The 13,242-nt window shown below is 45.6% G+C and overlaps 1 protein-coding gene across 1 annotated transcript in view; it reads left to right on the top strand.

Moving 5' to 3' along the window:
* Window positions 1-1,184: 1,184 nt before the first annotated feature.
* The window catches only part of RRAS2 (RAS related 2), a 44,794-nt gene continuing 32,736 nt past the window's right edge, over window positions 1,185-13,242 (top strand). Inside the window, exon 1 of the mRNA XM_074917856.1 lies at window positions 1,185-1,520. Within this exon, the coding sequence (XP_074773957.1) occupies window positions 1,416-1,520 (105 nt within the window). The 5' untranslated portion in view covers window positions 1,185-1,415. The remainder of the gene's footprint in view (window positions 1,521-13,242) is intronic.

Raw genomic sequence — 13,242 nt, 5'->3', positions numbered from 1 at the left:
TTTCCTGGGCAAAGAAGCAGAAGGTTACCTGGATTGCTGTCCCTGTGCCTCCCCACACAGCTCCAGAGTTATAGAGAGCGAGTGCCTTTGACAAAGCTTTCATACACGGCCACTACTTCTGTTTTTGTTATTTTCTAGGTAGGAGGGGTTGTGTCTACATTACAGACCTGTTGATGTGACTACGCCATTCAGGAACGTGGTAGGAACTAACTGTCATCCTGTGCTGGCTAAAGGCTGTGCGTAAAAATCTATATATATGATTTTGTTGCTATGTATCTTTTCAAAAAGGAGAGAGGGAGAGGATGGGAATAACGAATTACCTGAAAGTAGGTCTACCAGCAAAAATTCTGCTTCTTTGTAGTATGTGCAGTGGCCATCTGCCCAGTGTTTTGGATGTCCAGAAACAGACCGGTCAGTGGATTATATTACTCAAATTCGTGGGTCATCACCGAGAGCAGGAGCCTGCCCACAGCGGAGGTAGTAGAGGTGTGAAGGACCGAGCTGAATTCACCACAGACGGCAACCAAAGTGCTCGGACCGTGCACAGGAAAGGGTGAACACGGGGCTGTGACAGGAGGCGGTGGGTGACACTCGGAGGACAGAGTAGCCCTGATCCGGGTGGCCTAAAGGAGCGGGAAACCCACGCAGGTCACAAGACCTGACAAAGAGCGGGGAAGGGCTAAAGTCTCAGACTTTTTCCCTCCGGGCGAGTCCGTGCCTGACGTGAACGGCGCTTTGGCTGTAAGCCTCTCCGCGCCTTGGCTCGGCATCTGCACGTGGGGGCAACGGTGCCCTCCTCCCCGCCCCGCGGGTGCCCGCAGAGGCTCACTGCCGCTGATGGAGCCCCAGCGGCGGGAAGGCGGGCACCCGGTACGGCCGGCGGGGGGCTCGCTCGGCACCGCTTCAGCGCTGCAGGGCGGGGGGTGACCCAGGGGCTGCCACAGCCCGCGCGTTACAGACAAAGAGGTTTGGTGCCGGGGGGCCCGCCACCGCCTCCCGCCGCTCCCGGGCCCGGGCCCGGGCCCGCTCCCCGCCGGGTCCCGCCGGGCCGGGCCGCGCCGCGCTGCCCTCGGGGCCGGGGCGCGGGCGGCAGGCCCCGCCCCCTCATGCATATAGTCGCTGCATTAGCATAGCGATGAGCGGGCCCCGCCCCCCGGCGGCCATTTGTACCGCGGCGCCCTGGCTGCGGGGGCGGGCGCTGCTCCCTCCGCTCCGCGCTGCCGCACCGCACGGCCGGGCGCTGCCGGCGCCGTACTCCGCCGAGCGCAGCGCAGCGGCGGGGCCTGCGGCGGCTCAGCCCCGGCGGGCCCAGGAGGAGGAGGAAGAGGAGGGCGGGGAGCGGGAGGCAGGGAGGGAGAGAGGCGCCGGACCCGGCGGCGGCGGCGCTGCCGCGATCGGCTCCGCTCGGCTCCCCCATGGCCGCGGGCTGCAGGGACGGCCCGGGGCAGGAGAAGTACCGGCTGGTGGTGGTGGGCGGCGGCGGCGTGGGCAAGTCGGCGCTCACCATCCAGTTCATCCAGGTGAGGGGCCGCGGCGCTCGGGGCGGGGGGAGCCGCTCCGCTTCGCCCGGCCGCGGCGCCGGGGCCTGGGCGCTGCCCGGCGCGGGACGGGGGGGCCGGGGCCGGCGCGGCGGGCGGCAGCTCCCGGAGGCGCCGCGGGGCTGCCGGGGGGCGGCGGCGGGGCTCGCCGCGCTGCCGGGCGGGGAGGCGGGACCGCAGCGGCGGGCAGGCGGCGGCGTGACCTTGAGGGGCCCGGGGCGGCGGTCGGGGCGCGGCGCCCCGGGGCGGTGCGAGCCCCCGGGAACGTTCTGGAGGGCGGGAAGGGGCGGACGCCGCCCCCGGCCCGCCGGGCGCCTCCGCCGGGGGCCTCCGCCGCGCTGCGCGGCTCCGGCGGCCGGCGCCGCCGGGGTGGGGTCGCGTCGCGCCGGGGGGTGCGGGATGGCCGGGGCCGCCGAGGCGCCGGGCCCGGCGGCCTCCCGGTGCCGCGGGCGGGGTCCGGCCCCGCGCTCCGCCCGGGAAGCGGCGGCCGGCGGAGCGGTGACACTTGGCGTCCGGGTCCTGCCCCGGGGCTGAGCCTGCGCCTCCTGTGCCGGGCCAGCGCCGGGCGAGGGGCTCTTGCTGCCCCGCCAGGAGAGCGGAGGGATGTGGGGGCCACGCTGTGCTGGCTCTGACCGGCCATCGCCCACCGCCCCTCTGAGCTCTGGCTGCTGGTGCTTCAACTTCCAGATATTTGAACTTTTTTGTCTATTCATTTTCAGTAAAAAACATGACTGAATAGGTGATGTGAAGTGCGTGTATCAACCTCTGGTGGAAAAGCCCTGTTTACTGTTCTGTCACTAATTCAGCCGTAGCCCCTTTATTCATTTTCAGCTTCTGCCCTGTTGCTTTTAGCATTTCTACCGCTGTCACGGGAGTGTCACTAATCTACCTCTGTCTGTTTATGGTGGAACGGGGAGACAACTAACTGCGTTCTGCTTGCTGGTATTGCCGCTGGACTGAATGACTTTTTACTTCTTTTCTTTATTACGGCCTCTACTCTGTGGAATTACTCTACCTACCCTGACGAGAGGCTGTTTGACAGCAAGGCATACTTTTAACGCCTGGGGCAATGATACTCTCAAATAATATTTTGTTAGATTAGGTGATCTGGTAGCAGGTAGACTATTTATTTCAGATTTTCTTCACTAAGCATGCATGCGTGTGTTCGCTAGCTGTGAGATTCTGTTGAGAATTTAAGCTCTGGAGCATAGACTAAGTAACTACATAGAAAACAGCACTTTCAAAATCTGCGTAAGTACTGGATAACTGAATGCTTAGAAGATCCAGTATTTTACAAGGAATTAACTGACTTTAGGAGAATTAGTTCTTCAGGAATTCACTTGAATGGTGCATTTGAGATGGGAAAGTAAATACATTTTGTACAGGTGCCTTGTTTGCTGGACGGGTAGGTCACTGGTCAGATACTGGTAAGATGCCCACTTGCTGGTCTGTTTGAAAGTGGGGCTAAAATAACTGCAGTCCTCTCAGTGTGTGGATTGAATTCCTCGTTGCTTGTATATGGAGGTAATTAATTACTGTGGTTGACAGAAGCTGGTTTAGAGTGCCATTCACTCAAACAGGGTACTACTGCTTTAGGGGGTATGGCCTGTGTCTCCCTGTGGACATTTGAACTGGTTCTGACAGCAATGTGTGCAGCTGGACATGGCTTCAGCTCTGAGATGCTGCTGCCTTGGAAAGTGTTGGATCTCTGGAGTTCTGGTGATGTTAAAGTCTTTTGGATAATTTTAACTTCACCAAAAAAATACTGTAATTTCTATTAAAGATGTAAGGAGAAAAAAAAGCGAAATTCGCAGTTGATGCCTTGGTATCTCCATTTATTTGAATAGCAGTAAAGTTCTGCCGAGTACTGCATAACTTCAGTATTTGAGTGCTGGTAGAAATCCATTCTTTAAACTGAAAGCTTGAGCTACACCCCTGTAGAAATAAAAGTTTTGGCTCAAGTGCTGCATCTGACACTTATCTTCAAGTGAATATCCGCAAAAGAGGAACCCGCGTCTGCTTTGTTATGTATAAGGATCTCTTCAAATTAATAGCACAAAAAGAAATAGCTCAGTTTGAAAGTGTTGAGGGAACAGCACTGTAGTGTTAAGCTGACATGTTGAGGGTGAATTTTTCAAAACAACTTATTGTCAGTTTGTATTAAGCTATCTACATCTCTTTGTCCTCTCAGCTGCTTTATCTTGAGATAAAATCTTGCCACCACAAAGTTATGCTTAGCAGAAAACTCAGCCTTCTGACAAAAAAGATAAATAGCTGGGAAATAAAGGCCTTTTCAGCAGAACCTCAGATACCTTAGAGAAGAGTTTTGTATTGCTTCTGTGTTTGCTTGCTACGGAGTTACGAACAGTAAGAGATGAGGCTTGGTGCATTAGAGACCACAGTATCTTCCTGAGCTCTTAAAGGTGTGATGTTATCAAGCGGTGTGCAATGCCATGCAACCATTTATGTAGTTTCTGTGTGGGAAGTGTATTGCCAGATATGTTGTTTGTTTTTTAAGACTGTGTAGAAACTGCTCCAAATTGTTTTAAAATTGATTACAAGCAAGTCCCGTGCTTCATTTTTGGAATTTCTTAGGATTAAGTGACAAACTTGTAGCTGCCTTCACTAAAACATGGATCATTACTAGTTCTTGCTTGCCACATGACAAATTTTGGTGTCAGTGAAGGATTTAAATTCTCTTTTTTATTGCTTGCGTTTATAATATGGCTGTTGCTGACTCAGTTTTGAAGCTTAAAAAGGAAAATTTCTTCTAGCAGATACTAGTGAATATTTTCACACTTGGTCTTGCTTTCATATAACCCTCCATTTAATTTTCAGTAAATCAGTACTCAAGTACAGTTATTCTTTCTTTTACTTCAGTACTGTTGATTATTTTCCGGTAACCAAAACTATTATGATAGGATATCATGGTAAAGCATGTGCTGTGATTTATGTTGTATTTTTGAAACACGAAGAGGCGTTCATATTTGAAAATGGGAAAACTACTCCACTTCATATAAGATAAATGAAAACATGAGGAACTGAGTATGTAAGAACAACCAGTTCACCTTCTTTCTTTTGCCAGCTTTCTGGGATTTGTGCACAGTGCATCTTTCCAGCCTTGTTTAGGTGTTGGTGGGGAAGCAGAGAGCATTCATTTTTACGAGAGTGGTGATGGCTGGGGCTGGACTCTTACTATGGTAGTGATCAGCACGTAAAGTACTCCTGTGCATGCTGTCCTGTGTGCAGGAGTGTCGGTTCCTGAAAATTGTGCCGCAATCTGAGCTGAAACAACAATGTTTTTGTAAGGAGGCCGAGTGAGCAAACCCGTGTCATACAATGAAAGCTCTTTCACATACTGGGTTCAGCATCCTTGTGCTAATTAGTGCAGTGCAGCAGGGATGGTACATGAGATGTGACTGGTCACTTGAGTATAATTGCTTGTGATCTTGGATCCCCTTTTCAGAAGTTCGTCTAACAATTTGGAGAAACTCTAGAGTACAAATTAGCTGATTAGTGCTTTCACTGGTTCAATGACTGGTGTGTTCCTCAAAATTCTTCCTCTGGGAAGATAAACAGAGCTCAATATTGCTGTTGGTGGGCCAGGATTTCATCCTGGAAATATCAAATCATTTCCTTTAAATCAGGATATGATATATGAACTTACTGCTGTCGAGTCTGTGCACTGTTAAGACAGGAAGTAAAGATGTTTTAATTGTAGAGGAGAGTTGATGGGATCTGTTGCAGCTATAAAGTTTAGGAAAGCAGCAGTGGATGATAGTTCAGTGTTACACCACAGTATTTTGTAAAACTGTAAGTGATGGAACTAAGCATTCCTTCTCTGATTTAAAACATACACAAATAATCCATCATGCTCACATCCCAAGAGGCAGAAACTTTTAAAATGCATTGCAGCCAGTTAACTGGCCTCTTACTAGGCTGAGGTATTTGGGAGTATGAGCTGTGCAGAGCACACAGCTGTTGCCACAATAGCTTTACTCCAGCTGTCATGCAGAGGTCTGTCACAAAATACCCCACATTCCCTTCTAACTCAGCCCTTTGTAATATTCAGGTTTCCTTGCTCAGAGGGAGTACAGCCTAGCAAATACCTAATCTCCTCTGCATTTTTTTATCCTGCAGTTGCCATTTACTTCATGCTTTTTTTTTGTTAAACCGAACAATGTATAGCTAGTTTTAGCAGTACACAGCAAGAAGCTACTAATGTTTTACTCTTTCAAATCTGCTCTGCAAAACAGTGGATATTTTTGATCAGAATTGTTAAAATTATTTGTCACACTGTTTTTCCTCCTCATAAAACTATAGCTTTTGTTTTGTGACAATGACGTGTATATTTGCATATGGAGTAGACTTCGGTGACTTACATGAGTGTATGAGTTAACAGACGTCACTAGAAACTTGAGATGGTATTGACTGGATGTAATTCAGTGTGGCTGAGTTGGGCTTAGTTTGTCAATCAGCTTAATGTTTACTATGGTAATGCATGAACATGTTTGAAACTGCTAAAACACTTAATGTAATACAAAATGTATGTAGGGGTTCAGTGTTTGGGGTGTCTTGTTTGTTTACTGATTTTTGTGTTTACAAGCTTAATTTTTACTGGCAAATTTGTGAAATAAAGTATTTTTCCTACTGCTGTTAAACTGTCAGTAACAGTTTCTGATTGGAGCTGAGCTTACTGTTGACTAAAGCTAATGAGTAAAATGAGTTGGATGTGGATTTCTGGACTCTTTAATGTTAATATCAGACACTTGTCTGAAAGCAAGCATATATGACTTGCAGATGAGTGGTGAGCAGCTGTTCAGACTTTTTTCCCCTTTTTCCTTTCTTTTTCCAAGTTGCTACTTTCACAAGAATGTTAGTTCACGTTAACTAACAATAATGCTAAAGGTGGGTTATCTCAAAGTATCTTTTCTGCCTCATATAACTGTTGGACAAGAAAATAGATTGTTCTGAATTTTGTGGTAAAGCTCTAAAACAAGAGTAGTAAAGCAGATTGAAAAGCAACAACTGGAAATGCAGCTGGTGTTAGAGCCGGCGTGTTGGATGTTTGACAGACCCCAATGTCTTAGTGTACCACTTTTGTATGCTAGACTTGGGGGATGTGCAAATCCCTCTGCAGTTTCTACGTATTTTGACTAACCGTTGCTCACCGTCAAAAAAATGTTCTTCAAGTAAACGCATAAGAAAATCAAAGGAATAACATGCCATGAATTCCAGGCTGCAGATTCATGCAGGGCTATGCTAGGACTGGTATGCTTACATTTTGATAAAGCGTGGGGCCTTCTTTAATGCAAGGTGACAAAACGCAGTTTAGGAAAGTGAGCGACTGATGGTTGGCATCTGTTGAGGTTAAAGGTGGGAAATAAAAATCCTAATCAAAACAAAGCACTTGTGGTGCAGTCACCTGGAATAATAAGGGCTGCCTCTTGCAGTTCTTGTGAAACTTGAACTGCTCGGCTCCTTGCTTCCTAGACCACTGCCACCAAACAAAAGATTTGTCTCGCTCCTGTTGTAGATCTGGGAAATGCAGTAGATTACTTCAAACTTAACTTGCAGGCAAGGAGGAGTTGTCGGTTTTCATGTTAGTATCCTGGTATATAGTTAGCAATGGTATAACACTTCATAACTTAGCCAGTAGGGATACCTTGTATTAGTCTAAGTATAGGGTAGAACTGAGCTGGGTTCAAAGGCTGGCATAAATTTGGAGTAATGCTTACATTCTGAGATACCGATCATCCCAGTTTTGAGGAATTTATAATCCTTTCCCAAAGTTAAATTCCTTTGGGATAATTTAAACCACACTGCAGTCAGAAAGCACCTTTCCGTGTGTTAACCCCTAACAGCAGTTGCTTGTATAGCAAGTAAATATTGATGTACCTTTTGGTTATCAGGTTGTCTTCTGCTGCCACTTGCACAAGGAGTACTGGCACAGGTTCCCGGATTACTGGCCGCCGTGCCCTTTGCACTCTCAGGGATGAATAGGCAGCCGCTGGCCTGTAGCCCTGTTCCTCCTTCCCATGCTAGAGGGAGAGGCTCTTGCTTCTGGTTTTGGCTGGAGCTCTGAATTCCAGTATTCAGTAGTGGTGGTAGAGGATGGCTTGTATAAGAGAGCCCTTATATTCAGAGGATTTTGAAGGACCTGCGTAGCTTGTGTTTGTATACTTTATGCAACCTGTCTGCATTTACTGAAAGTGTTACCAGTACTGAAAATGTGAGCAAGCTCCTTGATGTACCTGAAGATAAATAACAGCTTCGTGAAGTGAAATGTAGCAGTCTTCTGGCTAGCTGGTTAGGAAGCTAGGTTTTTTGCAGACCTTCCTAAATGAGTCACTCTTCAGGCCTAGAGTGGTATGACACAAGTGGGTAACTTCTCCATTGGTTCTGACAATTCCAGTGGCTTAACTGCACTGGTTTGGTAGTCTTGTCTTCAGTTATGGCCATAAGCACTGTTAAAGGAAAACGTAACATCTAGGTAAATGCAGCACTTACGATAAATGTTCTATTACAAAAAGTATGTAAAACCACCATTAAAGCTGAAATCACTCCTGTGATTGCTTTTTTTTTTGAGTTTTCCCTGTTGCATATAATATGTCCAAATATTTCTGAATGTAGCTTTGATCACTCAAAACAAACTTTCACTGAAAGGTATAGAGTGAACGGGATCCAGATTAATGGTAGACAATACCAGTAGGCAGTGTTTGCCTGGCAAATGGTTTGCCTTACAGAATTGCTGGAGTTTTGTTTTGAAATGCTGACAGATAGTAGTGGTAGCCTGTTACTACAAACTTAGAGTCAGGTTGGATCCCAGGTGAATTATTGCTATCTGAGCAGTGAGTGAGGCCCTTTGTATTTGCCTTGAACTGTATTTTTGCTGAGAGATACGCCCAGCGATTGTGAACACCTTTTTTTTTTTTTTTTTCTTGTCTCTCTTTTTACTTTCTGTTATTTGCCGTTTTTATGTTCTATCTCCCAGCTTAAGTGTGGTTGCAGGTTGGGTCCAGGATAGCCTGTAAGGCACTCTGTGGGAACAGGTAACACAAAGGAAGGTATTTCTTTCCTCTGTTTATAACTTAATTACTTGAAGTAGATAGCAGACAGAAAGGATGTTTACTTAATCTGTTTGCTTTGCCTTTTCTTACTTATTCTCTGACACACCATGTGTATACTTAAGCTAGTCGCATCCCATTGTGTAAACTGCCTGATACACAGCACTGCTTCTAGATGGAACATCCATGAGGTGAAAATTACTTTTACTAGGTTGCCTCTAAGAGGGCAGGCTGGACTGCGGTGTGCAGGCTGTTCACGGTTAAGCTAAAGAAGGGTCAGTATTCATGTTTTGAAGTGCTTGATCTTGCGACTAATCAAGCACTGTGCACAACGGCTGCCTGTCATTAAGGTGAGGTCAGGGATTCTTATCTGCCCCTGGAAAGGGAAAGGCTGGAGATCTTGTACTTTAGCTGTCCTTCAGTGTACGTAGAGCCTCAAACCTGGGCTGGGTGGGGGTTTCTGGGGAGGACTGTAGTGCACTTCTCTAGTTATGGGGCGGGGGGGGGGAGTGCTGTAAGCTGTACTTGCAGATAGAGATCTTGTTGGATGATTAAGTTCTGTGCTGAATTTTTGTAAAATACAGGTGTGCTCTCACGGGATGAAAAGGAGAAGGTGTCTCTGGAAGAGGCTTGTGTGGAGCTCCCCAAAAGCTCGATGGAAAGCGAGGGCTGTGTGGGTCAGCGAGGGCTCTGTGTGTCCGTGAGGGCTGTGCTGAAGCTGTTGCAGGTGGGAGCACTCTGCTGGTGCAGCTGGAGAAACTGAAAGGCCTTGAAAGTGAGGGCAAGTGAATTGATTGTTTGCTTTTTGAAGGGACAACCAGTGAGGAGGCACAAGGCTAGGGAACTGTTTTTACTCTTCAAGCCTGAAGAAACAGGGCTTTGCTGTAATTGAAGATTTAATTTGATAAGCTAGTACTACCAGTAAGGAAAAATGCTCAAAATGTTGCCCCAACTGCCACAGCAATTTGCTGCTATAGCTACTTACTCCATCTAGTTCACTGAAACTCTACAAGTGATCAGAGTTAAAAATAACCAGGGAATGTTTTTTACCCAGGATCGGTTACCCTGTCTGGTTCGCTGTGCAGCTCTGCAAACAACTTCATCTGGCAGTTGTGAGCTCGTTTAACCAGACCTGCACCAGCTTTTCAGCTGCGCCTGGAAAGTAAACTGTTGTTTCTGGTGAATCTAGATAGGAGGTGAGTTCAGACGGTAGGAATGTACACAGAAGGGCACTAGTAAAGATAGCATAAAGTACTAGCTGCTAGGACCAGTGTGCATTAATAATTAACTAGGTGTTAGCACTGACATGTAAAAATGCTACAGTTCAAGCAAAAAAAGTTAGTGTAACACTAATAAGCAAAGTACTCTACGAAGACCTAGGAGAATCATTATTTCTCAGCAGATTAACCTTTCATACACATATTCATAACTACCACGTGTGTCAGTTTCCTCAAGTCTTTTAAGCCAGAAAATAAACTTGAGCTTCCACACAACTTAAAAGCAAATTATTTTTCCAGTCCTGTTCTGAGTATTCTGTAACTAGTAATATAATACGTTGAGTCACTAGTTATATTTGTTAGGAAAAGGAGAAATTTTTAAATCACTGCAGTTGCTGTTTAGTTTTTCTGACAAAACTAACTTGCTCAGCTCCTATTACACAGCATCTTCAGCATTCCTCATTTAAGCAGATCTATAAACCTGCAAGCAAATCTGAATATTTTACTTCTTATGTGGTAAGTAGACCATGAAATGGTAGGATGCCAGTAATAAATCTGTGTGAAAAATCTGGCATCTTTGGGTAGAAAAGTGATCTCCTAAATTTCTTCTGTTACTAGACTTACTCTATGTAAGGAAAGTAAGTGGGTTACAATAATATGTACTGCTTGAGGTAGGGGGTTCTAAATTGCATGTTCCTAATAGTATTTCTGTGTTTATCTTTTCTTTTATGAAGGTCCTTTATAATCATCTGTAAAATGCACTACCAATTCTACTGCTTAAAAAGTTCCTGTTAAAAATGCATACAGTGTTCTCTACTAGCTCACGCTAAGAAGTCTTCATTAGCAAAACTCAATAAAGTAATGGTGATGTATTGAAAAGATTTTGGCTTTGCATGACCCAGCATTACTAAGAATGCAAGTAGGAGTGTATTTTAACTTTGTCTTACAATTTCAGTTGCTGCTTAGGATTTTTTTTCTAGCAGTTTGTCTTCAAAGTCCTTCAGAAATATCTTATCCTCACCCTTGTATCTTACACTCCTGCCTCCCCCCAGACCCCAAACAATGTTCTTGATCACATATCAATTGAGGTTTGCAAGACGCAAATATACATGGTGTGTATCATTTTGATTTCCCGTACTTTGACTTTCCTAAACTGATGTTCCTCCTCCCTGTGAACTGTGTTGTCACCCTACTGGGAGTTCTCAGCTTGAGAGCCTGCGTGGAGTCTTAGAACATCATGAGTTGAGACAGTATCTCCTGTGCGCAGCAGCACTCCTGCAGTACTGCTGTGAATTTGGAAAACGCTGTCAGTAGGTTGTACACCATGCTAAACAGTTTCCAGACCCTCAAGTTTGAAAGTGAAGCTGTGAGGCCAAAATCCTTCGTAGCACATAAGCAAGGTAAAACAACTCTAAGTTAAGCCAAATGTGTCTTGCCTTGCTGTCTCAGAGTACTTAAATGAGAAGTTTTAAACTGTAGAGATCCATCTTATTTCCATCTCTGTAGGGGTAGGGGGTGTGTGTATGGTGGGCTGGGGTTTTTTGTCTCTGCAAAAGGAATATTCTGCCTGTGGCATCCAGTCGATGGACCACTTTGAACATCCCACCTTGCTACTTCTAATGCTGGTTCTTAACAGGTTATCACCAACCAGCAGTGCTGTTGATTGCTTAGCTTTGGTTCAGATGCTCGTGCTTCTAGCTCTTTTAAGTCCAGAAGCTTCTTCCTGCAAACTAGGGGAAAATGCATACTAAACTGCTGTATGATCTTGTGTATGATTTAGCTACTTCTCTAGCTTTTAGTGCACTATTATTTTATGTTGTAAAAGTGATGTTACCGACTGCAGAATACAAAACCTTCAAGCTCTCATCTTGTTTGATTGCAATAACTAAATGTTTAAGCTGTATACCATACCTGGATTATGGAAGGATTAATCATCTGGAAGCACTCCGGAATCCATGAAATCACCAGAAGGTAGTTGGGCTACTCACTGTAACTTCTTGAGCATGATTTTAGCATTAAATCTTACATGAAAACAGGTCTTCAGCAGTAAAGATAATTTAAGATACTTGTGCTTCTAGCAATTACATGGTTCCTAACTTGCTCTGTTACATCACTTCAGCCGTCAGGGGTGATGCTGTAAAAAGGATCACAAAAACCCAGGTGAAATTCTCTGTAGCTGATGTGGACCAGCGCAGTTATGCTGAGACCCGCGCTCAGGCAGAACGAGTGGGGGAGGGATGGGACAGGCAGCAGCTTCTGCAGTGGGTTAACCACTGAAGCTGTGTGTACAACTGCATGCAGCCTTGTGCAACAGGGGGAAGTTAACCTGTACCAGCTCTGCTCAAGATGGAGAGTGAGACTTAAGAGTGGTGGCTCTTACTGGGCAGAGCTAATGCAAGAACAGTTGCAAAATGTCTCCCGTGTATGATCTCGATGAGTGAGTCCTGTTATCTGATAAGAGGGTGTTCAGCTGAAGTCTCAGACTGTGTCAGATTAGCTAATGGAGCAAGAGTTTTGATTTCTTTCAGGTTCAGCTGGAAATGTTAAGGCAGCTCTGAAGCTTCAAGCTGTTGTGGTTTGACTAGTCTAGCTACGGTAGGTGCCTGAGCATCTCTGAGGCCACTGAGGCTGAAAGTTAGTTTACTGCCTGTCAGTGGGTTAGCTCTTCCATCCCCTTGGGTATTATTGTGGGGGCATTACTGTGTGTGAGGAGACATTTTTAACTTGAGTGCTTTAACAAGGATGTTTAAAACCTGAAAAATTTCTAATTTCCTGTATCTGTGTCCTAAACCTACTAACTATAGAAAATGTTTTGTGTCATACAGTGTTTCTGCTTTGTTTCTCTCTTGCTGGACATGTATGCTCAAATACATCTTGGTTTCTTTGAATTTTAAAAAAGACACTTCAAAGCTTAGCTTTTGAAGTAGTTAAAGACACTTTTTGCTATTTAGAAGGTTTTGCACCCATTAGAATAGATAGTGTTAATCAGGTAACCAGAATATTTGATACATTTTTTTTGTCTGTGAAACTAATTTTTAGTCATTAGTATAGTCTACAAAGGTTGATGAAATTCCTTAATATTTGTAAATTCAAAATTGTCCATTATCTATGTTGGTGGGACTGTGTGGGAAAAGAGCCTCAGGTCTGAAGTAGTTGACTTCCTTGTGCCAATATTATCTTCCTTCTTCCAAGTAGGTTACATTCCACACATTTTTAATAGTGGATTCCCCTCCTCCTTAGCTGCTTTGACTTGTTTTGTGGGAGGACTTGAGTATTTCAACTGACACACCAGAAGTCTTCTCCCAAAAAAGGAAACCGATAATAGAATTGTTCACTTTGAGCAGAATTTGAAAATAATTTGGTCGTACTGACTGGCTGTCTGTTCAGTGGGGTTTTAAAATTGCACTGAGTTAGGGATTT

The sequence above is a fragment of the Athene noctua genome, chromosome 14, assembly GCF_965140245.1.
Source record: "Athene noctua chromosome 14, bAthNoc1.hap1.1, whole genome shotgun sequence".
Classification (NCBI taxonomy): domain Eukaryota; kingdom Metazoa; phylum Chordata; class Aves; order Strigiformes; family Strigidae; genus Athene; species Athene noctua.
Note: the sequence above shows the minus strand (reverse complement) of the source record. Positions and strands in the feature narration are given on the sequence as shown.